Genomic DNA, 27678 nt, shown 5'->3' with positions numbered 1-27678 from the left:
CCTGGAAGCGGAAGCCTAGAGCGATTAGCTGTTTAGGCGCTGCTGTATGTTTATCTGGAAGCTTCCTCTCTCTCACTCTCAGCCTCAAGTTTGATAGATGAGCTTTAGCCTGAAGGGTGGAGACTGAGGCTCCTCACGGTACACAGCGTTCTTCAAAATCTGAGGGAGCTAGAGACTGACATTAAGGCTTTTGTGGCCTCAGGAGAACGGTAAGAAGTCTTTTCAACTGGGCGTCAGCGCCGGCGCCTAAAAGGCAAAATTAAAGAGTAGCAAATCTCCACTGTGCATATGCTGTAAAATCGTGGAAACATGAGTGGGTCTGTCTTTTTCACCATATCCTATTTATAACACCTACCTAATTGTATGGTTCTTTAACATGTGCACACATGGGAATTGCAAGACAAATCACCAGCTATTCACACTCTTCCAAAGAGAGCATAAAACACTGCTTCCCAACTCATAGCCACCCACGAGGACACCACAGAACTGCCAGAACTGGCCCTTTGGGTGTCTGCCATTGTGAAACTTGATGGGAACGGACAGCCCCTCATCTTTCTCTGGATGAGGGGCTGTTCAGTTTTACCTGCTGAGCTTGTGCTTTGCAACCCAAAACAAAACCCACTGTTGCCACCAGGGCTCCCGATTAGCCGAGAACATATTAATTCTTTCTCAAACTCATGCTTCCCAACATTTAAAGGCAGTGAAACAAACACTACCAAATTGGGGGGGAAAAAAGTGATTTGTTCCAAAAGTTGTAATTAGTTAGTTTTGGATTGCTGAGCTCAAACTCAGCAGTTCAAAACCACCAGCTGCTGCACAGGAGAAAGATGCTGCTTTTTCCTCCTGTAAAGAGTTCTGGTCTCAGAAACCCACACGGGCACTTCTGCTCTGTTTTATAGGGTCGCTTTGAGTCGGAATCAACTCGGTGGGCAGAAGCTTGGGGCTTCCATACATTTGTGGGAAAATGGAATGAAAAGATAAATGGAATGTTCGTATGCATTTTTGGAAATCCTTTGTAAAAAATCTCCAACGAGATGGCTCACTTTCATGTCCTCAAACATTGGAATTCAAAACATACTTATTTCTCTTTCTTGCTCGTGTTCATGGCAGCTCACTTTCATGTTCCTTCTCTAAACTTCGCGAATTCCTGTTAACTTTTGTGCAATGTGTGCCTTATTATGAACTTTTAGCAATAATTATCTGTGACATTGATATTATCAGTGTACATCCTCTGGTCTAGCCTGATTGTGAGGTAGAATTGGGATCATGATAGTGGGTGGAGAAAAGCATTTAGGAACCAGAGTCATTTTATTAGGGGCTCATCCAACTCATCACAATCCGTACATACATCATTTGTGTCCAGCACATTAGTACACATGTTGACTTCTCAACATAGTTTTAAAAAACAAAGGATAAAATTTGAACTACCTAAATTTCAGGCTTATCATAAAGCTTAGGAAAGGATGGCAGATAGGAACTAGAAACACAAGGAATCCAGAACAGATGAATCCCCCAGGACCAGTGGTGAGAATAGCGATACCGGGAAGGTGGAGGGAAGGTGAGGTAGAAAGGGGGAACCAATTACAAGGATCTACATATAAGCCCCTCCTGGGGGACGGACAACAGAAAAGTGGGTGAAGGGAGACGTCGGACAGTGACAAAATAATAAGAATTATAAATTTTCAAGGGTTCATGAGGGAGGTGGCACAAACTCCAAATGCACTATGATTTGACCTTTTTGTCCATTCAGAATGTTCTCTTAACTCAGCCTTCACAAAAATCGAGGTTCAGGTGAAACTGCTTTTATGAAAAAATTCACTGTGAAGAGAACCTTCCCAGGCAATACCCTAGATAGTTGCTTGATGCTTGTCTATCAGGAAAAATGTGTACCACAGAACTCCCCTCACCTAGTGTCATTCTGGGGCCTTTTTGGTACCCCCCTTATAAAATAAAATAAAATAAAAATTCACCAAGGTGTATACTTAATATTTGTGCAATCAAAAATACAATACAGTTTAGGCTTTTATGAAAACCAAAATCAAGGGTGGATGACAAGACAAACTTGATGGCTCTACAACAGAATACAGGGGAAAAGGAGGATGTGAGGGATAAACAAAGCAACTAAGTTAAAACTTAAGTAGCAACCCAGCCCCGTGAAAAAAACGATAAAAAATTCAAAGCCAAACGGTGGTCAGATGTAAACACATCAAATAAAAGTAAAATCTGTCCAGCTATATGGTTGTGGTAGTCAAATAATTTCATGTCAACTTGAAGTACAGGGGTGGAGTCTAGCCTGTTAATCAGGTCACAACTTGATGACCTCATTTGGAGGTGCCACCATCATAAATGGCTCTCTGGAGGTAGGCAACTCTTTCTCTCTGCCTTCACTTTATGTTGACACCATCTAGGGACCTGTGTGAGCCCTGGAGATGCATCCACTGCCATTGGAGTCACGAGATTTTGCACCCACAGGCGGTTGATGTTCCCGTATCCTGCATCATTGCTTGAGGCTTCATGAGACCAAAGACAAACTTATGGGCTAATATCAGACATATGGACTTGAGTTGGACTGGGTTGGGATGTTTTCTTGATATATATTGACTTTTTATATAAAGCTCTTTCTTAAACATATATTGAGTATCACTAAATTTGTTTCTCTAGTCAACCCAGCCTAACGCAATGGTGAAGGTCTAAGATTAGGGAAAACAAGTCTTAGATGGGTGGTCAAGGCACCATGAATCTACAGTGTATAGCAGTGGTTCTCAACCTTACTAATGTCGTGACCCTGTAATACAATTCCTGATGTTGTGACCCCCCCCAAAAAAAAACCATAAAATTATTTTCATTGCTACTTCATAAGTGTAATTTTGCTACTGTTATGAATTGGGCCACCCCTGTGAAAGGGTCATTCTACCCCCAAAGGGGTCGCAACCAACAGGTTGAGAATTGCCAGTCTATAGTATCTACACCAAAATGTTACAGAGCAGAATTCGACTTCTAAAAGGGAAAGTTACAAACTGACAGGTAAGAATTGGATAGAAGATAAAAATTTTAAACGAAAATAATGACTCAGTATTATATTCCAGCTGATGGAGTTACATTTTCATTTTGAGGATACTGGCAAATGCAGCAAATACTATCAAGTTAGCGAATGCTCTGATAATTAGGCTTGACTACCAAACAGATTGAAATCATGTGATGTTTAAAGGAGATATTTTTTTTAAAATTTTAAAACACCAAGTACAACCAAAGAACAAAACGAGGAGCATAAATCATTACATTTTAATATTTTCTTCTAATTGTAGCTATTTTAAAATAATTTCAAAACTCAAAGCCAACAAGTTGATTCCAAATCAGAGGCAGAGTAGAATTGACTCCGACCTGCTAGGCAGCAGAGAACTGCCCCTGTGGGTTTCCAGACTAAAACCATTTACAGGAGTAGAACGCTTCCTGTTTCTCCCTTGGGGTGCTCAGTGGGTTTAAAATACTGACCCTATGGGTAGCAGCTGAATGTACAACTCACCAGACCACCAGGGCTTCTTAATAACTCAAGTACAAGGACATTAATAAATTCTAAATAATGACAAATAAGGTCTTCAACCACCTTTGAAGCATTCAATACAAAATCCTTTTGAATGTTAGATACACACAAAAATGAATATACTTTTCAATATGGGACACTATTACCATGACTCTATAAGAACCTTGGTTAGCTGCTTCACATTTTCTCTTTATCCACTATTTCTGTATCTATTCCCAAATCTCCATCTTTTTTCACTAGAGCTGCCCGCTTTGTAGTAAGTAATATATATTCTTTGAAGCCTATGTACTCTCGAGAAATATCATTTTCAGAGTGATGTTCAAAATATTTAATGTGAGGAGCTGATACCAAAGGCTCAAGTAGAAAGAAAATATTTTGGAAATGATGATGGCAATATATGAACAAATATACTTGATACAATTGATGTGTATGTGGATTGTTATAAGGGCTGTAAGTGCCCCCAATAGGATGATTTATTAAAATAACAAATAACATAAATTAATATATATATATATTTCATGGGGGGGGAGGATGAAGAACAATCCCAATGGGTACAGTAAAATAAACTCCAAAGTGGGGGAAATCCAGGGCACCCTATTAGAGAAGGAGAGGGAAGACAGTGCAGGTTACTAAACCTAAACCAAATGCCATAGTGAGTCAATTCTGATCAATGAGTTTTTATGAACAGAACTACTCCTGAGGTTTCTGGGGCTGTAAATCTTTATGAAAGGAAAGAGCCTAATTTTTCTCCCACAAAACACCTGGTGGATGGAACTGCTGACCTTACAGATATTCAAGTATGTCAGTGTTTTACCAATCTGTAAGTTTGTACTAATACAAAAGAGCTGAAGCCAAAATAAAAATGTTGAAGCCAGCCATTGCTTTGCATAGATGTACTTGGCTGTAGAAAATACTTCAGTATGTTTCTGAAATTTCAGGACTATGCTTATATCGCCATAGGTCTATCTTCCATAGGCTTATGTTATAGATAGAACTACATTATTCAGTAAATCTGTGAGGCATTACAGACGTTAAATTTTTTTGTGAACAAGGTAATTTTTTAAGTACTTGCTTTGATCAATGGGGAAAACTTTCATGCACCACCCCCAAAAAATCCAATTTAAACTGCTTTAACGATTAACCCAAGACCACCATCAACTTTCATTACACAGCATTTAAGTAAACAGAAGAATTTCAAGTCTGTTAACCATTCAGTCAAGCATCCAAAGGGGTCCATGTTTAATCTGCATTACTACAGATTGAACATTCATTTTCCTCTTGTTAATGGATGGAAATGCTCGTTCCCTGCCAGAGAGGGGTAATTATTTAAAATGTAGATGTGCTGAACTTCACAGCTCTCAGATGACAGAAGTAACACCTCTGGAGAGCCAATCAATTATTTACTTAGTTAACGACAGAAAGTCCACTTTAGGAATGTCACCTTATTGTAGAGCTGAGGAATTTTTATGTTTCTGAATATCAGTTGCCTTTTCCTGTCTTTGTCATGACTTCTTGCTTTCTTCATGGATGATGTCTTTGATATCATCCCACAACTCAGTCAAAGATTTCATTTTACTTGGACCCACAATCAAAATCCATAAAAATAGCAGTCAGGAAATCAAGACTTGTGGGTTCAAATGAGCAAAACTGTTTAAATAAATAAATAAACAAACAAACAAAATCTTTAAAGGTATGATGTCAATCTGAGGCGAAGGTACTCCTGACCCAAGCCTTGGCATTTCCAAACACTTCATATGCATGTGAAAACTACACAATGAATTGGTTAGACAGAAGAACTTTAAACAATGGTGTTGGAGAAGAGTACTGAATGTACCATGAGATGCCAGGAGAACAAACAAATCTGTCTTGAAAGTACACCAGAATGTTCCTCAAAAGTGAAGACGGTGAGACTTCATCATGCTTTGAAAACGAGAGGGTCAGGGGAAAAAAAGGAAGACTCTCAAATATGGTCACAATAGAGGATGGTGCGGTGTTCCTTTTGCACACAGGTCTATGGGTTGGAACCAAGTCAACAGAATCTCTAATAACAAGGTCCAATTTGACACTTAGTATCTTGTCTAAACCAATACATTTAATGATATCATAATTCTACTATCCGTTAGGTAGGATATTTTTAATACAAGCAACAACAATAGGAGCAAAAGATAAATTGGACTTGATCAAAATAAAAAACCATGCCCTTCAAAAAACACTATCAATCAAGTGAAAAGACAACATATTTAGTGGGAGAAAATATTTGCAAATCATCTATCTGATTGGCTTTGGTATTCTATATAAAGAAATCTTAAAATTCACCAACAAAAAGACAAATTACCAAATTTCAATATGAGCAAAGAATTTGAATAGCCATACAAATGGCCCATAAGACCATGAGAGCTGCTCAACCTTATTAGTCATCAGGGGAACACTCGCCAAAAATTCAGATGCCACTTAATCTAAGTGTTGGTCATAAGCAATGTAGAGAAAATGGTACCCTTATATATTGCTGGTGTTTGGGAGTTTCAAAAGTTTAGCATAAAGCTAAATGATATGATACTAAAATTTTTCCCCTCGGGTACATCCAAGATAACAGAAGATAACATAAATCTATGTAAAACCAAAAAAAAAAAAAACTATGTAAAACCATAATAGCCCTCAAAAAGCAATCATTCAAATGCCAATCAACTATAACTAGAAAATGTATTCTAAAATATGACTGTGGTGATGGTTGCACAACTGAGTAAATACACTAAAAAACCTCTGACGTGAACATACACTGCCGAATGCCCATCAAACAACACAATGGTATGTCTATGCAATGGAGTACCACTTGGCCATGAAAAGGAAAGAAGTCTTGACATAAGCAACACAGAGGATTGACTCAAAGCCAACACATGTCCCCCAAAGTACATATTGTATGGTACCATTTATATCAATTCTAGAAAAGCAAACAAATATGTATTGATAGAAATCAGATTTGAAGTGCCAGAGTAAGAGGGTTAGGGATCAGACAAGAATGAAAAATTATAAAGCGCAGGAAGACTTTTTTAGGGATGATGAATATTCTAGATATTTCAAGATACATTGTCGTAATTGGGGCAATGGTCTCATGGTTGTATACTTTGTCAAAATGCATCCAATTTTATACTTTAAATATATGCAATTAATTTCTGTCAGTTGTATGAAATTTAATATGCTTCAGTGTTTCAATGAATTAACTAAATAAATTTTCCTGAGTAGTAAACTCATACATACTACTCAGTGCATGGATATTTACTGATTTCTCCATTAAACTTCTCTTATTTACATGCAAAAAAGGCAACTCTCAGAAAACTAACTTGTTTTAATTGTTTAATTAAAAAGTATTCAGTAGAAATGTTTTCATTGGGTCCTTAAATAATCGAAAATAAGAAACTTATACCACCTATATTAGATCTACTCTGATATAATAAGCATGAGGGTTTCTCTGGCATTTTTAACCAAATCGCAAGAGCTGCCATTAAAACATTTGTTTTACTTCTAGCCTCAGAGTCACAGCTAATAAACAAGAAAAAGAATGAGAAATTGAAAAACAAACGGAATGTAGCTGCTAACCTATAAGTTTCACAACTCTGTTTAATAGCATCCCTTAATTTCTCTTCTGAATAGCCTCCGTACAAGACAGAGCTGCACACCAGTGAGCCTTGCAGCCAACATTTCTCCTGAGTTCATGATCCAGTGGTTACCCGTTGTGTACAATTTAAAGTATTTTTTAACATTTCCTCCAGGTGGCCAATAAGTCTTGTCTTAAATTTTATCATCCAGACACATTTTCTGTCATCTAAAAATTTATCTCTTCTTAAAAAGAGAAAACTTTAAAAAAATCATTTTATTGGGGACTTGTACAACTTTTATCACAATCCATACATGCATCCAATGTGTCAGGCACATTTGTACATTTGTTGCCAACATCATTCTCAAAACATTTGCTTCCTACTTGAGCCTTTGGTATCAGCTGCCGGAAAAAAATGAGAAAACCTTTTTTAAAGCATAAAAGAAATGTATTTCTATTCTTGCATGCCGTGGCCTACATTATAGGTAAACTTGAGTATTCTAACAAGTATACTATGATTATTGCTCACACCACTATATAATCAGTGAAAATGATTTTAACTAAACATAGTTACAGAGTTTGAATATATTAATATAAATAAATTTGGAACTACTATAAGGACAAAGGAAGATTTAAGGGGGTGTGGGTAAGTAGTTAACACAGATCTAAGAACTGTATTAAAAAAAACCAGCTTAAATTACATGTCACGGTAAAAAAATAAATAAAGTTTGAGCAAGCAAAAATAGTGGGAGAACAGCCTAGTTTTATACCATCACATTTTCTAATTGCTTGGTAAATTTGTAGAGAATTATTTAAACAAAGAAAGATAAAAAATGCTACATATTTTGGCTATGATGTCAGGAGAGACCAGTTCCTGAAGAAAGACATCATGTTTGACGAAGTTGAGGGTCAGCAAAGGAGAGGATGGCCTTCAAGGAGATGGGTTGATTGAAAGAGTGGCTGCTACATTGGGCTAAAGCATACGAACAGTTTTGAAGACTGGGCAGCATTTCATTCATCAGAACAGACTCTGTGGCACCTAACAAGAACAGCATCAACTTGTATTTTCAATATCTTCTCTCTCCCTAATTGACATATTTTGCACTTAACTTTTGAAAAAGCAAAAGTTAATCACCTCCTTAACTCTTCTCCTAGACAATACAGGGGTATGGGAACACTTTAATTCCATTCACTTTGCTCCTGACATGTTTGCTACAATTATGAATTTTAGTTCTATTTTTAATTATTATATCATTATTATCCTATTATCATGGTTTATATGTGAGCATTTAACACATGATTTATATCAAAACATATAATTAAAAATTTTAATATTAAATAACCTTTTGTTAAAAAAAAAAGAAAGATAGAAAATGCATTCTTTTATCTCCTCTGACATTTTCTAAGCTATTAGTGGGGTGAAGCTACCTGGCTAAAATAAATGGTAGGCCTACATTTCAACAACGTGCCTGGGTTGTATTCTTTCACCTTACTTATTCAATCTGTATGCTGAACAAATAGTTCACTGAGAAGTGAACCCTACGAAGACAAACACAACATATGGATTGGAGAAAAGTTTGTTAACAATTACACTATGCGAGTAACACAACCTTGATTACTGAAAAGGACAGAGATTACAGCCTTCTCTTGAACACCTCCATGTAAGAACACAAAAAGCTTACTAGACCAATAGAAAACATCCTGGCAAAGGAGAAAAGATGGAGGTCTCAAGGGTTCATTTTACTTATATTCACAAGCAATGTCCATTGAAGCAATAGTTAAAAAAAAATTTTTTTAATAAAAAAAAAAAAAAGACTCACTGCATTTGGGCAAATCTGCTGCACAAGATCTCTTTAAACACAAAACACAAAACCAAAGATGTCCCATTGAGGACTAAGGTATAACTGACCCAGGCCATCCTATTTTCAATTGCCTCATAAACGTGTGAAAGCCAGACAGTGAATAAGGAAAACTGATGCATTTGAATCATGGTTGGGAAAGAATATTCACAATATTATGAACTTCCAGGAGAACAAACAAATCCATCTTGTAAGAAATATGGTCAGATTGTTCCTTAGATGTGAAGAGGGTGAGACTTTGTATCACATACTTTCAAAATGTTATCAGGAGGGTTCAGTCACTGAGAAGGACATAAGACAGAGTCGGAGAAAAGGAAGATGCTCCACAAGGTGCATCAACATGGTGGTTGCAGTAACAGCCTCAGAGATAACCATAGTAAGGATGGTCCAAAATTGAGCAGTTTCACAACATACACTGAGTTGCTGCAAGAGTCAGAACTGATTGGACAGCACCTACCAACAGTCTTATGATAAAAACATATATTTAAGTAGTGAAAGGAAAACCAAATTGTAAATGTAGAACAATATTATGAAATAATTTTTATATAAAATTAATTCATTAGAAAGACAGAGATTAATAAAGTATTATTATAATACTGAATTACAGACAAGGAAATTACAGCTTCCAGTGTCAGAAGCAGAGTCATATGAAATATAAACTATCACAAAGGAATTTTGACATAACAGATGGAATATCAAAATGAGTCATATCGGTTATTCTAACAGAGTGCTCTAAGTGACATAACTACCAGACTGTTCCTCCAAATTTAACTTAATTCCCACAATCTTTAGACCATTTCAATATATCTTTGTCTTCATTAATAAAATCAATCCAATCACTACAAAAATCTTACTCTCTTTATCAAAAATGACTAATTAGAAGGATCACTCAAAGTGCTCTATACTATCCTCTTACCATGATTCTTTTAGTTGAAAAGAAGAGAAATAAAATGGGTTTTTCCCATCAATTTTAAGTGACAGGATCATTTCTGAAGAATAAGATAAAAATGGTAGGTTCTTCAAATGCTCCAACAAAAGATTACATTTGAAAGGATTACAAATGCATAAAGACTACCAGCATTCAAAGCAAGAATGGTTTTTTTTATTTAGAAAACAAGTATTTTTAAAAATAACTCATTATCTACCACTGGAAATATTATACCTCCTACTATGATAATGAGCAATTAAAAGGAAAAGGAAGTATTAAGCATTAATATATTGGACTGTGGTTTATTCTGAGTTGTTGAGAACTTTTTTACAAAAGTGTATGTAAAAGTATACCAGCTAATAAATGCTGGCAAAATGATAGCATTGGAAAATCCACCATTTGAAAACTTTAAAAGTAAAAAGAACGAATAAGCAAAATGTTGTTTCAGAAAATAAGACAAAATAACGTTTCTGGGTTGATTGCAAACCAGCCTTCTCTAACCGATAAACACTAGCAGTCACTGCATTACTCATGGGGTCCTGGTAGCACAGTGTATTACGCATCGGGCTGCTAACATCAAGTTTGGCGGATGGAATCCACCAGTCACTCTGTGGAAGAAAGATGAGGTTGTCAGCTCCCACAGAGATTTACAATCTCAGAAATTCAAAGGGGGAGCTCTCTCTACTCATCCTCTAGGGTCACTATTAATCATAATTGACTCAATAGCAGTGGGTTTGGGTGGGTTTATTTTGTGGGACGGGGAGCATTATTCAAACTGTAAAAATTAAGGAGACGATATTATGCTGCTAGAATAAAAGTGATGTATACAGTATACAGTATACAGTATTACTTATAAAGTTTTTGTATTTTGTCTGAACCTGTTCAGGCTAGACTCAACTTCCATTTAAAGGAAATCCAGGGGCTAGAGTATAAATAAAATAGTATCATATTGGGAAAAAAATAGTGATAATTCCAAAATCTGGACAGAACAACTGACCTTAACACTTTGTTTGATAAAAGAATCTAAAGAGACCAAAATAAAAAATGTGAACCTTAATTAGAATATGACTTGAAGCAGTCATAAAACATATTTTGTGGACAATTGAAAAACTTTAAAATATAAACTGAATACTTGAAAATATTACAGAAGGCTGGCTGGTAGTTTTCTAAGAAAATATAATAGTTATAAAAAAATAAATGGTAAAAAAAAAGACTTACCGCTTGCATTAAAAGCCATACAGCACACTGGTTTCTCATGAGCAGGAAAGTGGGCCACAATACCATCACTATCCGAATCTTCGCTCACAAGCACCTTTGCAAAAGAAATGAAGGCAAATGGAAGTTAAACATATTCTGACAGATAAATGAGCTTGAAGAATACACCCAACTATTTCACAATATCACTACCCAAAATTTTTTTTAAAACACACTCAAATAAAGCCACAATTTCATTATTACATCTAAAAAATAATGATTCTTAAAAATCATCAACTATACAAGATTGGTATGTATATTTATAGTTTTTTAATTATGAAAATTTGAAATTGTATCATTTTGACAATTGTGACTTGTTCACCTCCCTTACATTTTTTCTTGCTAAAGTAAATTCATTCACCTAGACATCTTAAGCAAGACAGACACACACAAAAAAAAAATCAGCAAAAAAATTTGTGAAGAACCCAAGTTGAAATTATAAATCTGAACGCATAATAACTGAAAAAACTTAAGATACAGCTAAATACAGACTTAGAAAACTAGATGTAGGGCAAAGTCAATCTCCGGGGAGAAAAACAGAGTGAAAATTCACAAAGTGAATCGGTGAGGAAAGACAAGAGAGAGCTGAAGACACACAGAAGAAACACATGGAGGAAGACACAGAAAAGGACCCACACAACAATGAAAACTGATCCAAGATAGGCCTCAATAGAGCCATCAAACTCAGAAATCCCTGCAAGAAAACCATACTTGGGCTAGCAGTAAAACCGCAAAGTAAAAGCCGAATTGGAGAAGACCCCTTCAAAAAAGAAACAATAGAGGTGAAATTACAACAGAAAACAGAATCAATGTCTTGTCAATCAAATACAGTATAATATATTTGCAAAAAATTGTCAACTCCAGACTAGGCAAAACTATCTTTCACTAATGCTGATGCAAGGATTGCATGATAAAACAGCCAATCCAAAATTAGTATATCTACATTAAAGAAAATCATTCTTGGAAGAAAAAAATATTCCAAGATTAAGGTTCAGTTAAGCAAAGAATAAATGAAGGGGCGGGGGGAATCTACATGAGTATCAACACCATTTAATAAAGTAGTTGAAAGATATGTAGAAGGAGAAAACAGAAGGTAAAAAACCTACAATATTACTTAAGAGGAGAAGGAGATAAATTAGGTCAAAATGTTTGTAAACCTGCACTATCTGAGAAAAGCTTTATTCATGATAGCAAAATGCTAGAGGGAAACTGCATTTACTTTGTATATAGCAAAGCACTGTCCAACAGAACGTTCTGTGATTGTAGAAATAGTCTATAAATGTGCTGTACAACACAGTAGCCATAGAAACACGTGGCAATTAAGCACATGAAATGTGACTACTGTGACAAACTAAAACTTTAATTTTATTGTACTTTAATCTTAATAACTAGATGTGGCTAGTAACAATCATAATGGAGGTGGCAACTCCAGAGTAACCACTAATTAAACAATAAGAAATAACTTACAAGTTTACAGGAGAGAAAGGAATCACTAAAAAAGTACTATCTAAATAAAGCCTCAAGGCAATCCTTAGTTTGATTTTTCAAAAGGCAATCTGTAAAACATCATCCAGAGCCAATCCTCCTGCTGTTGTCAATTCCAAATCATTTTTGACCCTATCGGGTAGAAGCGCCCAGAGGGTTTCAAAGCCTAAACTCCATATTAAAAAGCACAATGACACAAAATAGGTCAGGTGACAAAGACAGGACAGCTTGTACAGCATGGTGAACATAATTGACATCACTGAATTGTACATGTAAAACTGGATGGAACGATCAATGTTTTATCATATGTATCTTATCACAATTGCTTATAAAAGACACACTCAGAACTGTGAGCGAGATTTTTAAAGTTTATGGGAAAACGGAATAGAAAATTGATGACATTTTCTTAGAACTTTTTTAATCTTCTGCTTCTTTCAGGTTACATTAGACTTTTAAAACCTAATCCTCATAAACCAGCTGTCAAAAGGATTACTAGTGCCAGTTAGCATACGTTGGAAGCTCACGGCAGAGTGGAACTACAGTCCCTAAAGTCGACAACAGCTGGGACTTTTTATAACCACATCATCAGACCTTACAAGTTGTGCCTCTGGATGGAGTCAAGTTGCCAACCTTGTGGTCAGTCACTGTACCACTCAGGGACACCCTTGTACATGAGACAGGGACTTCTATCTCTCTGGGGATATGTCGCACAAAGCTCCCACAGTAGGCCTCTGTGTCTGACAACTTTAACTTTTGCTTATCTTTGCTCCTGTAGCTACCACAATGTAGGCTGCTGTCATGCAGTGGAAGCTGTGCCTTTGTTTACCTGGTACCTTAAAGTCCGACTGACTGTGCAGCTCTCTGCCTCAGCTCTATCAAGTCATTCAACTGTCAGTAAGGAAGACCTAACAGACACGTCTGCTGGTGAGACAACTCTCTTCCAGTCACATAGTTATTTTCAGATTTACTGTGAGGAAAAGGATTAAGAGGAATGATATTCCTGAAATAGTGTGACTGTGTTCATTCTCGTGGGAAAAAAAAAGGAATTGTCTCCTAACGTCTGACTAGATTCACATAATTAAGTATTAGATATGAGCTTTTGTCTTTCCACTTATCAATTTCTTAACCAGAATTAAGTTTACTACTACCAGCACATATGGTCAAACATCTTCTATTTGCTCTGGGAATTATCGACAATGAGAAGCAGCTGACTCATAAGAAAGGCCTTTTCCAAGGCACAGCAGCTACAACGATGGACTGAAGTCTGCCAACCGCTTAGGAAGGTTCTGCAGGACCCACCGCATTTCATTCTCTTGTAAACGGGGTCCCAATGATTCGGAACTGACAGCAAGAATTCTTTCTATAGTCTGGACACCGCTCCTAATCGGATATTTATGTCGCAAAGATTTCCTCATTCTGTGAATTGTCTTTTCATGATAGTTCAGTTCAAATTCTCACCTTTAAAGATATGAATATTTCTTCCATTTACACTGAACCCTATATCACATGATGGTTATCATTTTTCACTTCTTACATATAATCTATAAAATTTATGAAAGAAATTATAACTTATTCTATAATCCTATTTTTGTCCAATACATTTTTCTTCTTTCCTTTCTCAAACAGCAAGCTGTCTTGGATCAATGGACACAGCGGCTCCAAGAATGGGCTCAACTATACCAATGGTGAAGCTGGCTCAAGACTGCTGCGCTTGAGTTCACACGCACAGGAACAGACCCAACAGAACCTGACACGATAGTAGCGACAACAACGCTTTTCTTCTGGAAATCATTTCCTTGGAGAACTTCCATTAAGCACTATGTAGGAGTAAATCTGCTAATAACAAATTGACATAATAATTTTTTTACTTTCCTCGGATTTATTTTGTTTCCATGTGAATCACTATTTTACTAGATATGGAATTTGGTGCAGCTTATAATTTTTAACAATAAAAACAGTGTTTGTTTGATATTGTATTTCAGGTCTGTAAGATGCCGCCATGAGAGGAAAGCTGACTGAAGGGCATATGGATTTATTTGCAACCTAGAAGCCTATAATTATATTGCAAACTTTTTTTATTTCTCCCATTCTGATAAGTAATAAATGTTACCTGGGTAGTTTCACATTCATTTCTTTTACAATGAGTGGAGACCCAGAGAGGGACCATTTGCACATGTTCCCTTCCTCTTCCTACCCCCCACCCCATTCTTTTTCTGGGAGATATTTATTCTTGTCTTTTACATCCTTTGTTCTACTTGATTTTACAAAATTCCCTTTCCTTTCCTTCTCATCTCTCCTTATAGAAGCGGTCCCTTTAGATGGAGCATTTTCCGCTGCACTGTCGTCACCTGGCCTAAAAGATCAAAACACTGGGTGCTAGAAATACCCAAATACAATTTCCCTGAGACATAATCTTTACTTAACACTTACCTGGGCAGGCTGAACTCCTAACGGTGTATTAACAACTTGATTATTTAAACTATGAAAGCAGTTTAATTGACAAAAGATAAACAGGGTTCTATTGTCTGAACAAGAAAATAGACAATAATCATTAAATTATTATGACTAACACTGACTTTTAGGGCAAGAAATAGCTCAAGTCTGTATCATCATTCTGAAAGCTTTTCCTTTAATTACAGATGTCTCCACCTTGCTAACTAGTAGTCTCTACCAATTCTGACTTCAATTATATAAACCTGTAGAGGTAATTTATGCCACTCCACGCAACTTACCCTCGTCAAGAAATGCTTTTAAATAAAACATGAAAGTAACACAGATAAAAATGGACAAAGTCAATCAAATCCATTCTACGTTAATGCATTTACTAAACAATGATCCTGTCATCATAAAATCAAACTAATCAATTTAACACAAGAAAGATGAGGAGTCAAATTTTATATACCACCATTGTAAACACGAAAATATCTTTATTAAAGGCTCACTGGATTTAAACAGCAAAAGTCAATGTAACATCAGCTTTATGACCTGAGATATATGGGGAAAAGAAAAAAACATTACAGCTAAGGTCAAACATCAGTGAAAAGAGCTAAAAGTGATAAATCTATGACATTAAACACTGCAATCTTAAAACCCACGTCATACTCCAACCGAACTATTAATCAGGGAAAAAAAATGTCTTCTTGACACAAAACAGACTCACCTTAATAGAAGAAAGATGGGCAGTATCATACTCCTAGGGAATATTGGTGCTTTAAAATGAACATGGCAACTTACCTCTTATTGAAAATGAGTCTATTTCCTATTTTATAGATTTTTCCAAAATTAAAATTTCCGAATACACAATACAGATAAGGATAGATTATACTTCCTAACCAAAAGCAGAAAATATCATTTCTTTTATGTTGAGCATGAGATGAGAACTTAAAAAACAACAACATTTCAAAGATTTCTCATTCCTAATCCATCTTTCAAATATTTTAAGTGTTCCGAAAATAGAGAAACAAAGTGTTTCAATTCCACAATGGTATCCATTTGCATATTTCCATTTCCTTAACTCACCTACTGAAAGTTCTGTTTTAAAGTTACAATAAGTTAATGAGGAACAGGATTGGGAAAAAAATTCACATTTCAAAGCAAATGCTTTCGTTAGGCTTTTAATTATTTTTATTTTTTCTTCTCACATGTTCCTCTACTGAAATATATTGAAATAAATTAATATGAGTTTCAGCTCTTGATGCTACAAAAAATTAAGATATAATATTTTCTGTTCTAATCACAAATTTCTGACAACAAATGCTATATAGTTAACAAACTTACAGTTGCCAAACTAAACAATGTTGATAAGGTTTATTACTTCACAGTAAATGTGGGTGGCCTTGTAGGTGAATTAATTAAGAATTAAGAATCAAAGGTCAAAGGAAAATATTTTTGGAGTTTAAGACTCATAACACATTAAGGGTTTATTTATGTAATTCTAATTTAAAAAGAGAACATCTGTATGTGTCTATCCACTTCACCTAATTAAGTTAAAAAGAAATCACCATTACAATGAACTGAGTACTTCATTAAAAAGAGTTTTCAGCAATACAAACTTGTAACAGATTTAGTGAACCACAAAGTAAAGATAGAGTTGGATTTGTTATTTGGAACTTAAGTAAAACATGACAGTCAATCTCAGTAACCCAAATTTCAATGTTACTCCCTTTTCATTGCAATATATTAAGCATTTTCTTGAAGGGTCAAGTGATCTTACTATGGGAACCACCGCATGAGACAATTCCAAATTTAGTTATCTTTAATTAAGATGTTGACATATACAAATTTGATGCAAATTTTCTCCAAAATTTCAATATTTAGAATTAATAGTTCATTGCTCATCTAGTTTCTAAGCACTATGATTTGAACATAGAATTAAATGTTGTACAGTACTGTATATAAACCTAAAATAATTTTAATTTCAAAAAGATAGCTCTGCTTATATACTGCATAAGTGAAGTTTTGATTAGATTTTTAAAACTACCAAACTATTAGAATTGTTTTTTAAATCATCTCTTCATAAATGTACTTTTAAAATCAAGACTATGATACATATAATAAGATCCATGTGTGTAAAGGGGTAAAAAAAAATTAAATTATATTTGGGTTTTTGGGTTTTTTTAACCAGATTTAAATGCAATCACAATCTATTTTTCATGATCATACTCATTTTCCTCCAAAATATGTAAGGTCATGTGGTTCACTCTTATGATTTAGAGGTTGTAAGACACAGCGTTAGTTTTTAAAAAGCAGATTTATGAAAAGGGTCATATAAAAATATAATTATTTCTAAATGTACCCAAAAAATTACTTAAAAGAATCTCTGAGAACTTCAACTTCATCTTTAGGTTTGCTATTTATATGTTTGAAATAACAGGTTTTAATGTGTTAGTATTTATTGAAACTAATTCTAAAATGAAAGATTGTTGGTTTCTAGAATATCAAATTAATGATCTCCTAGATCAAATATACCTATTTGCTAATCTTGATCCCAAATGATATTCTTAGTTAATCCAATCTCTACTTGAAACACAAAGTGCATGCCCAGGAAGCTCATCTTACCTGGCCCTCTCCAACTGTGTCGGTGTCAATAACTGTGATTACGCCTGGGACCAACGGGCTCCGTCGTGAGTTACTGTGGACGGCAATATCGTCTTCTGTCACACCTGAAGGCAGCGTGCCTGTCAGCTGGGTTACCACTTTCCCAACCATTGTCAAGCCTGTTTTCAGTGTCTATACAATGAAAGGCAAAATAGATGACCTTATATCAACATTTGACTTGTAAATAGAAATATGCAATCTATTATTTCTTACATTGATTAAATTAAGAAATCTGTTATGCTTTTATATCCGTGTGATAGTGTTTTAAGGGGAATGTCATAGGAACCCAGTCTGTACGCAAAAAAAGAAAAAGAAATTCAGTCTGACTTTTACTACATCATGAATGTTAGAAAGTCAGTATTATTTTCAGATTATTTCAGAACTCAGTACAAAACAGTATGATTACTAAACAAAACATCCTCTAAACTTTCAAAGCAGTTTCTTTCCTATCTTGTAGCACCAAATTCATAGATATTTTAAGACAATTTAAGACATTTTTCCATGATGAAAATCTATTTTTACATGCTTTAATAAAGATACACTGTTGAATGATTTTTTTCCATCTGAAAGGAAAGCAAGTTGAAAGAGAAAATTATGTAATTCATACATGTTAAATAATCTTATCATAACCCCCCAAAAATGCAGCTTAGATTACATGGTTACATTGGGAAAAAAAATCGTATATTGTATCATCTATAAGTACTCAAAAATAAGTTATCCCACACACCCCCTCCACCAATTCTCATATTGTGAATTTTTTTCTTAAAATGCTTGAAATTAATCTTTAATATTACTGTTTATTATCATTGGAACCATATTGGAGGCCCCATCCTGTAACATGCAGTCTTCAAATTATTCATGTTATAATACTTTTAAAATTTTATGTATGACATTGTCATAGGAAACTAATTCTAAATCTAAGTGAGAATCCCTATGCACAATTAAGAGTTTTTTTTAAATCCTTATCCCCCAAATAAATCATTTATTGAACTTCAAAAATCATTTATGGAAGTCTTAAAAGCTGCATACAACACAAATTTTATCAGTTCATACCCCAGCGTGCGCACGCGGGGGTTATCTTCACTTTAAAGTGGGTAATCTACAAAATAAAGCATGGATTGTGGTCTTAATATAATAAACTCTAAGAGCTTAGAAAATAAGGTAAGTCTTATATTACACCTAAATAATAAATTTCATACTACACTTCACTAATAATAGGCAGAACCAGCCTCTTGCATATTCTGCATATAGGATAGTTAAATTTTAAAGTATAAATTACTACATATGCAATATTTCAGGTGTTTATATGTTTAAGGTCCAATTTTTATTTAAGCTACAATGAGCTGAAATGAAATCATATAACAATGTATAATTGGAACTTAACGCCTTGTATCTACTCCTGTTATTACTCATGATTTCACAGCTTATGAATAAAGAGCATAGTTCAGCCCTTCTATCCAAAGTAATTTGGGTTGGACAGCATCACTCAGATCTATTGGAAGGCCAATTAATTGAAAACTGAATGCCTACTACTCCTTATTTTTAGATGTCGGCTTGGGGGACATGAAGGGGTAGAAAACCAAAATGATGTAGCCTATTAGGACTTAAATAAAATGACCAGCATGGCACCTGCTGAATTGAAGCAAAAAGATCACATATAGCAGCTTGAAACCAAGCTAAAGCCACAGATCAATTGTAACTGTTCTGTTTAGTGCTAAAAACTCAAAACTGCAGTGATTATAAAACACATTAGCGTTCATCAATTAACAGCCAAGCGTTTGTTTCAATAATTCACAAGAAATGACTTACACAAAGTCTGTTAGGTGCTGTCAGGAAAGTCTCTGAAGGACCACCAGAATCAGGCGCCACCGTGTATTGATGTCAAGAGCTGCCCAGGAAGCCTGATTAACCTCTGAGATGCCTCAGCTGATGTGCATATCCATTAAAGCTAATGGTGATGCTCCCACTTCAACGGAGCTGTCCCTTTATCAAAGGAATGCTTTTTAGTTCTACTCTTCGGTTGTGTATCCCTCCCCATTTGCCCCTGAGCCTATTATTTCAAGCTCTTACACCAGTGAATAGGAATAAACCTAAAAGAACTAGAGCGCACAGAAGACCAAAGGTAATGCACAAAAGCGAACTAAGGTAATGGGAAAAGTGAATATAAAAAAACTAGGGAATATCTCCACCAAAAGGGAAGTGGGGACAAAGCAGTGTATTTCATAAGCAAAGGTTCATTTACAGAGTTCTTGACATTTCTTAAAAAGAAATAATGTAGCAAATAAAAATTCTGACAAATCTGGAAATACAGGGACCCAGGGCGGATGATCCCTTCAGGACCAGTGGTGTGAGTGGCGATACTGGGAGCATAGAGGGAGAGTGAGTTGGAAAGGGGGAACCGATTACATGGATCTACATGTGACCTCTTCCCTGGGGGACGGACAACAGAAAAGTGGGTGAAGAGAGATGTCGGACAGGGCAAGATATGACAAAATAATAATTTATAAATTATCAAGGGTTCATGAGGGAGTGGGGAGTGGGGGGAAAAATGAGGACCTGATACCAGGGGCTTAACTGGAGAGCAAATGTTTTGAGAATGATGAGGGCAATGAATGTACAAATGTGCTTTACACATTTGATGTATGTATGGATTGTGACAAGAGTTGTATGAGCCCTTAATAAAATTATTTTTTTTAAAAAGCATGATGTCCAATAAAACGATTAAAAAATAAATAAATAAAATATTTTTTTTTAATTCTGACAAATCTACACATGTTGCAGTAAATGGCAACACAGTATTGTTCCTTGGTGATAGCTCATTAATGTTCAAATTACAGTCTAATGTGAGAGGAGAGAGGAAGCCCTGGAGGCATAATGGTTACACAGTTGGGCTGTGATCCACAAGGTTGACAGTTCAAAACCACCAGCCAATCTGGGGAAAAAAAGACAGGGGTTTCTACTCCCATCAACAATTAGTCTCAAACTCACAGGGGTAGTTCTACCCTGTCCAGATAGGGGTCACTGTGAGTCAGCATCACCTCGATGGCAGTGAGTTTGTGCTTCCAAGAACACTCACAGATGGTGCCGGCTTCGTCTCTTTTATGGGACGAGAGGGTAAAGTGTTGGAAGCTTTGCCTCTAGGAAGAACTTGTTTCAATGTTAAAACCAAACAAATACATAGGCAGTCATGTTCAGAAGTATTTCTGTATCACTTCATCTAACATGTCACATTTATGACAATGGTGAAAAACTACTATCCAACTACTTTGCACGTAAATGGTGCAATGTCTGTCAGTAACAAACAGTAACAGTGAGGCTGAGAGTTACAATGCTGCCTGTGATGAGTAAGATTATGTGTCAACTTGGCTGGGCCCTGATTCTCAATGGTTTGGTGCTTACATAATAATGAAACTAAACAGTTATGTGATAATGTAGTCATCCTCCATTCTGTGATCTGATGTGGTCATCCTCCACGTAACAAACTTACCTTTGCAAACTAACCAGATCAACAAGTGAGGAGTGGCTCTATAAGGGTGTCAGCTAACCGTTTTCATACGTCATATTCACCTCAAAGTAATTTGTCTTTGTGTTTTTACTGGTGAATGTGTGCACTAAAGACTTATAAGAAAAATTATGAAGACTAAGCAAAAATCAAAATATAAATATCTAATTTGGCCATCCAGGAGATAATTAGCCTGTGTTCTCACAATCTGATTTATTTAAAGATATCAAAATGATATCTCCTATCATACAACTAAACTATGGTTATAAGAGGGATAAACATTAAACTAAAGACAAAGGTGTGAGATAATCCATTAGGATTTACTCAAATTAGCAAGGAACTTATTCTATTCTGTTGTAGGCAGATTTGCTAAAGTGCCACCAGGCATCTTTAACCTTTTCCAAGTCACAGAAGTTGTCCTCTCTATCCATTAGTGCTAATGTTGCTAATCTCACAAAAGCTGTTAGTTGTCATTATGAATTTATCAAATAACAGGAGAAAACAAAGGCACTTTTATTCAATCAATTTATCACACTTTAAAATACATTAAAGAAGGAATTAAATAAAACTGCAGTGAGGTGACTTAGAAACCTACACCATGATTATATAGTTTCAATTTGAAAAATCAAACATTTTGAATATTTTAATTTTTCCTTAATTCTTCACCTTTTTATTCATTATAAGGCATATAATTTTAAATTTTTATATCATATATATAAATCTATTTGTTAATAGAAAAGAAAACATAAAAACATCGAGGAAGGTTCATTTGAAATAATCCTTGGACATTTGGACATTCAGAAAATATAAAAAGATTAGTCCCTCTGAAGGGTTCCAAGTACTGACACTTAACATTTAATAATGAAATTATTTTAAATTAAGGATTTTTTTAAGCAGAACATACTACATTATTTTTAAAATACTGTCCATGTTAGGTTTCACAAGTAACTTATTACATAGAAATTATAGAAATGATCATAAATTATTTTCTAATACATATTCTAATGAGTTAATTCCAACTCATAGCAACCCTGTAGAACAGTACAGAACTGATCATTAGGATTTTGAAGAGATTAAATTTGTATTGACGCTGAGAGTAACATCTTTCTGATACAGCAGTCAATCGGTTTCCATCACCCAACTCACCACTGCGCTACCAGGGACCCCCCTACTAACAGACTACATACAGACCATTAGAAAAGCTTTTGTTGTTTGGTTTGGGTTGACTCCTGGGGGGAGGGAAAAACCCTGCTAGACAATACTGACTATTTAACAGGATCTAAGAGGCCTGGTAGAGTAGTGGTTGCTTGTTGGGCTGCAATCCACATGGTTGGCAGCTCGAAGCCACCAGCACCTCCATGGAGTAAAGAATGGGCTTTCTTCTCCCACAAACAGTTACAGTCTCGGAAACCCACAAGGGGTCACTATGAGTCAGAAGCCCTAGTGGCATTGTGGGTTAGGTATTAGGATGCAAACCACAAGGTAGTTCAGACTCAATAGTTTAAGGTTGCCTGCCCCTGTAAATATTTACAATCTCATAAACCCTGCATCATTTCACTGAATCGGAATGACTCCTTAGCAGTGGGATTGCTTTCTGGTGTGTGTCAAAATCCCAGGAAATAAAAGAATACAGAGAGGATAGCTTGGCATTTGGGTCTAAATGCATTTGCTGGTTTTGCAATTGCAAACTAAAATATCAAGTAGTACTTTTGCCAGGTTTGAAGTACTAGAAAACTATAGACTGAAGTCAAAGGCATGCCAAGATGATCTACCTGGTGACCTTACCTCAGTGCATTGGGCTGGGACATAAAGTGACATACATTAGAAAGAAATGTAAATTTGCAGTAATCAAGACTTTGTTCCCATTGCAAGTCAAGCTTCATTTATATAACCTTGATTCCTAAGACTGGATTAAGTTAATTCCATGCTCAAGGGTCACATACATCTGGTAGATAAAAATAAAAGAAAGAAAAAGAATGTCCTAAGTAAAGAGCCCTGGTTGGTTAAGCACTTGGCTGTTAAGGAAAAGTGTGGCAGGTTGAACCCACCCTGGGGATCTGCTCCCATAAAGATTATTCACTGCTTATAGCCACTCTATAGGACAGGGTAGAACTACCCAACCCTGTGAGTTTCCCAGACTAACTCTTTACAGAAGTAGAACACCCACTGTTTTTCCCCCTGGAGCGCCTGGTGACTCACCTTGCAGATATCAGCCCAACACATAACCACTATGCAGCCTAGAAAGCCTGATGGGGCAATTCCACTCTTATCAGATAAGGTTACTATCAGTCGAGATCAACTTGACAGTACTTAACAACAAAAATGTTCTATAAACAATCAAACATTACCAGGTAAACAAGCAGTCAATTCATTAGTCCAACAGAAATCCAACAGAAACAACATCCAACAAAAAGAAGCCCACAGGGAGCCCAGACAATGGCATTATTGGAAATAGACTTTGACATGATCATACTTAATATGTTTGATAATTTGAGAAAATTAGAATTGCACAGGACTGGAAACTATCACTACCAACTAAAAAATTCTACCAATGAACACAACTTGTATTTTATCAAATGTTTCATGTGTAACAATTGAGATAATTGTGTAATTTTTCTCCTTCATTTTGTTTCTGGCAACATACATTTAAGAAATAAAGGAAAGGGGGGGAGGACAGACATGAGATATACGACTAAATAAAGGCTTGTATAATAAGTTGTAAGATATAATTGATAATGCAATAATAACAAAAAGAATATACATGGAATTTTACTTAACTTGAAAACGATTAAAAAATAATAATGATGGCAACATATGTACAAATATGCTTGGTACATTTGATGTATGGATTGTTGTAAGAGCCCCCAATAAAATGGTCTTTTAAAAAATTAATTTAATTAAAAAAATAAAGAGAAATCAAATTCATAAAAAGAAAAGTTACTTTGATTTAGTTATTATGTACAACTGGAAACGTTACTGTATATACTTGAGTATAAGCCAACCAGAATATCAGCAGAGGCACCTAATTTTACCACAAAAACTGCATTTAAAATGGACTGAAAAACTCGGCTTATACACAAGTATATATGGTAAGTACTTCAGAGGGTTAATATAAACTAAAGTAAATAATGTTTAATACACTTCTCTATGGAGAAACTGCCATTGAAGGGGAGGGTTGGGGGGGAAATCTCAATATTCCAATGTTTTTCATATTGGAATACCCACACTTGGAAGTAAAATGAAGAATTGCTTTATTTTTGGTAGGTATTTTGGCACTATTTTAAAAGAAGTTTCAAAATATTCGTTGCCTCTGCCTTAACAACCTAGATATATAGACAGAAAGAGCTACGAGACTCAGTAAATTAAGGCTGTTTCATCAAGCGCTGTCTTTCAGCGGGTTCACTCTGCACAGACACACAGACTAGCAAAAACACTGCTGAGAAACAGGTGATCTTTTTTCTACTGTTCATAGCTATGTTTTTCTTTCATTTCTTAACTTATAACTGTGAGCACAAATAAAGATTGCAATCTGTCAACAGAACAAAAACAAATATTACAAGCATTATTCAGAGTTGGGAAATTTTTATATATCACCAGGGAATTCTCATCCACCTGTTGGTAAGCAATGGTCTGGGATAAATGGACTGCATTATGGTGTTGTCTCTATTCTCATGTTCAAATCTAAAAATGGAAGTCATCCTTACATGCCTCATGGTTCATAATATTTAAAGTACAGGAGCATGTCATTCATCTCATAACAGATAATATCGCAAAATGATAATACAATGAGCCGTTCTGATCAAATTGTGTGATGTAGACAGTATAAAAGAGATGAGACCCAAATGTTATTAACATATTTTATGAATCAAAATCACAAAATTATTAAATACTTAAAATGTTTATTTATTATTCTGCCTTAGATTTTTTCCTTTGAAGTAACCAGCATAACTATTGCATATACAATATGAAAAACTGATGAACATTTATAAGTTAGTCAAAAATCTAAAATGTACGACTGTGTAACTATAAAGACTTGCTCAGTATTTTTCTTTTGAAAAGGAAAAAAAATGCAGTCCTTTTCCCATAAAAAACAAGGAACACATTCTAAAGCAGATTGTGTAAGCATTTTTGATCAATCTTGAAGTATTTTTGTTTGTTTTACATAAAATGGTGTGACCTTTGATTCCCTCCCTGTGGTTTGCTTTAAACTGTTGTTCTTTTCTGTATAGTTGTGCTTTCCATTACATGCTGTCATTCAGATTCACTGTCATCCCTATTATTAGAATCGTTTTGTTGTATACTTCACAATTCAAAAGCATAGTGGTTATGAGAATACCTTATAATCAGCATAAAGTTTACTAGCCAAAATCAAAATTAAACCCCACACAAGAAAAGAACTAACCGGACAAACATGCAGGGGAGGGGTGGGGGAGAGAAGGGGCTTGATATGAAAGAATCTTTGAATGTGCCAGGGATTTGTTTCAGCTTTCTTAAGAATCGATACTCATTGTTATGTCCAAAAGCCCCCAAATTTACCCAAAAATGCAAAGGGATGCCAATATAAGTCGAATGGTACAATTCACCAAAGAATCTAGAAGTCCTTCTTAAAACACTTTGAAGCTTCTTTTTAAAGTGGCATTAATCAGACGTTGTTAGGTCCTGTTGATTCCACTCTGGCCCATAGCAACTGCATGGACTAGGGAATGAAACTACCTGGTCCTGTACCATACGCACAATTACCGCTACGCTGGAGCCCGCTGTGACACCCAATCTCACTGATGCCCTTCATTTCGATTATGGCCTTTAATCTAGCTAATGACTTAAAATGTTAAAGTAAGGTAAGTATAAGCCTCATAATCATTACAATAAAGTAGTACTTCTGAATCTCAGAGACACTCAAATCATTTCATACCAGTACTCATGATTAGCAAAATAACTCCGACTGACTTCTTTTCCACCTTTGTGACTGAAAACGGACAGGACAATCTCAATACAACTTGGGAGAGTCCCCTGATAAGCACCCCACATAATCATTTCTTCCGAGACTACCGAGGTACTCACTTTAGCAGCACTAATGACTGTGGCAGTATAAGACTGAATGTTGTCTCCACACGCTCCACCACGGGACTGATGGCATCGAATCAACTGCGGGGGGGAGGGAAAGAGTGCACCAGAAAGTCATTGCTTTAAACTGTTTAACTCAACAGGCTATTAGGCTAGAGCTTATTTACCATGCTTAATGATGGTTGTGGGTGGGAATGTTTGCATAAGTGTATTTCAGACAAACAGCTAAAAGCTCTGCTGAGACACTTTTCCCCCTTTTTATAATCCACTGGTGCCACTCACACCGTTTCTTGCTCAAATACAGTTTTTAATTACACGATGAACAGTCTTTAAGAATTCATAAACTCTGAAAGGGAAGGATTTGGAGCTGGCAGCCTTTTCACAAATAAATTTAAAAAACATAATCAAAGGATTTAGACACGACTTCCTAACATTAAATAGTTGACATTCTAGCAAATTGGATGTTTTGTCCTCCTAATTCCTCTATGAAGACCATAAAAGGAAACAAACTTTTGAAAAATAGACAAAAGAATTTGCCACATATCTGTCTTCAATTGTCAGTGGAAAAGTGGCACAAAGTAGGCATAAATAAAACATAACACATAGTTGCTATCCGCTCCAGAGAATTTACTACCTTTAGCATTGGAAATAAAAAAGAAATGCCCTTATTTGAGTAAGACACAAATTCTCCTGCCAATTTTCAAAGTGGACCATTAGTTTGCTATGCATGGTTCCCTCACACGCTGAGCAATAAACCAGGATGGTGTTTTCATTGATCCTATATTCCGTGTACACATGCCAAAAAATATATTTAATATAAAAATATGTGCAAATTAAAAAATCTAAATTTAAAATTTTAGATGAATGCTAATATAAAATATGTGCTTTGCTGAATAATAATACAAGGGGGTTTAAAAAGTTCATGGAAAAATATAATATGGTGCTGGGTTGGAATGTTTGCATGAAAATATTTTCCATGAGCTTTTTTAAGCCCCGAAATATATCAGTATTGGCTTAACAATTATAAGGGAATGAAAGATGTTAATAAGAGAAGGAACGGTTCAGGCGGGGAAGAGGTATATGTGAAATCTCTATAAACCTAAAAGTGCTATTTTTTAAAAAGTCTGTTATTTGTAGAAGGATTTATTTTATTTTTAATTTATAATTCTCAGCATTATTGATAATAATGGGGAAAAGCCAAAGGAGTATTAATAATTACAACAGGACACCTATTAAAAATACATTAGCTGTCGATCAGGCAAATCTCAGGTTGTTTCAGTAGATGTCATAGTGAGAAGCCTCCCAAGGCAAAGGTGGACTAATCGTGTGTTCACCCTCTAGAGCAGGGCCCTCACA

At 35.4% G+C, this 27678-nt stretch overlaps 1 protein-coding gene across 9 annotated transcripts in view; it reads right to left on the bottom strand.

Annotated features, from left to right (window-relative positions):
- The window catches only part of BCAS3 (BCAS3 microtubule associated cell migration factor), a 550239-nt gene that overhangs the window by 384571 nt on the left and 137990 nt on the right, over window positions 1-27678 (bottom strand). For all 9 annotated transcript variants that reach the window (XM_045299618.1, XM_030888097.2, XM_004706992.3 and 6 more), the window contains exons 11-13: window positions 26320-26403; window positions 17718-17888; window positions 11139-11232 (exon numbers count right to left, since the gene is read on the bottom strand). In XM_045299618.1, coding sequence (XP_045155553.1) covers window positions 11139-11232; window positions 17718-17888; window positions 26320-26403 — 349 coding nt within the window. The remainder of the gene's footprint in view (window positions 1-11138; window positions 11233-17717; window positions 17889-26319; window positions 26404-27678) is intronic.

This window comes from Echinops telfairi, unplaced genomic scaffold (genome assembly GCF_000313985.2).
Source record: "Echinops telfairi isolate 266 unplaced genomic scaffold, ASM31398v2 ScPeMD7_7458;HRSCAF=8496, whole genome shotgun sequence".
Taxonomy (NCBI): Eukaryota; Metazoa; Chordata; class Mammalia; order Afrosoricida; family Tenrecidae; genus Echinops; species Echinops telfairi.
The sequence above is the reverse complement of the archived record's forward strand: the minus strand, read 5'-3'. Positions and strand labels throughout refer to the sequence as shown.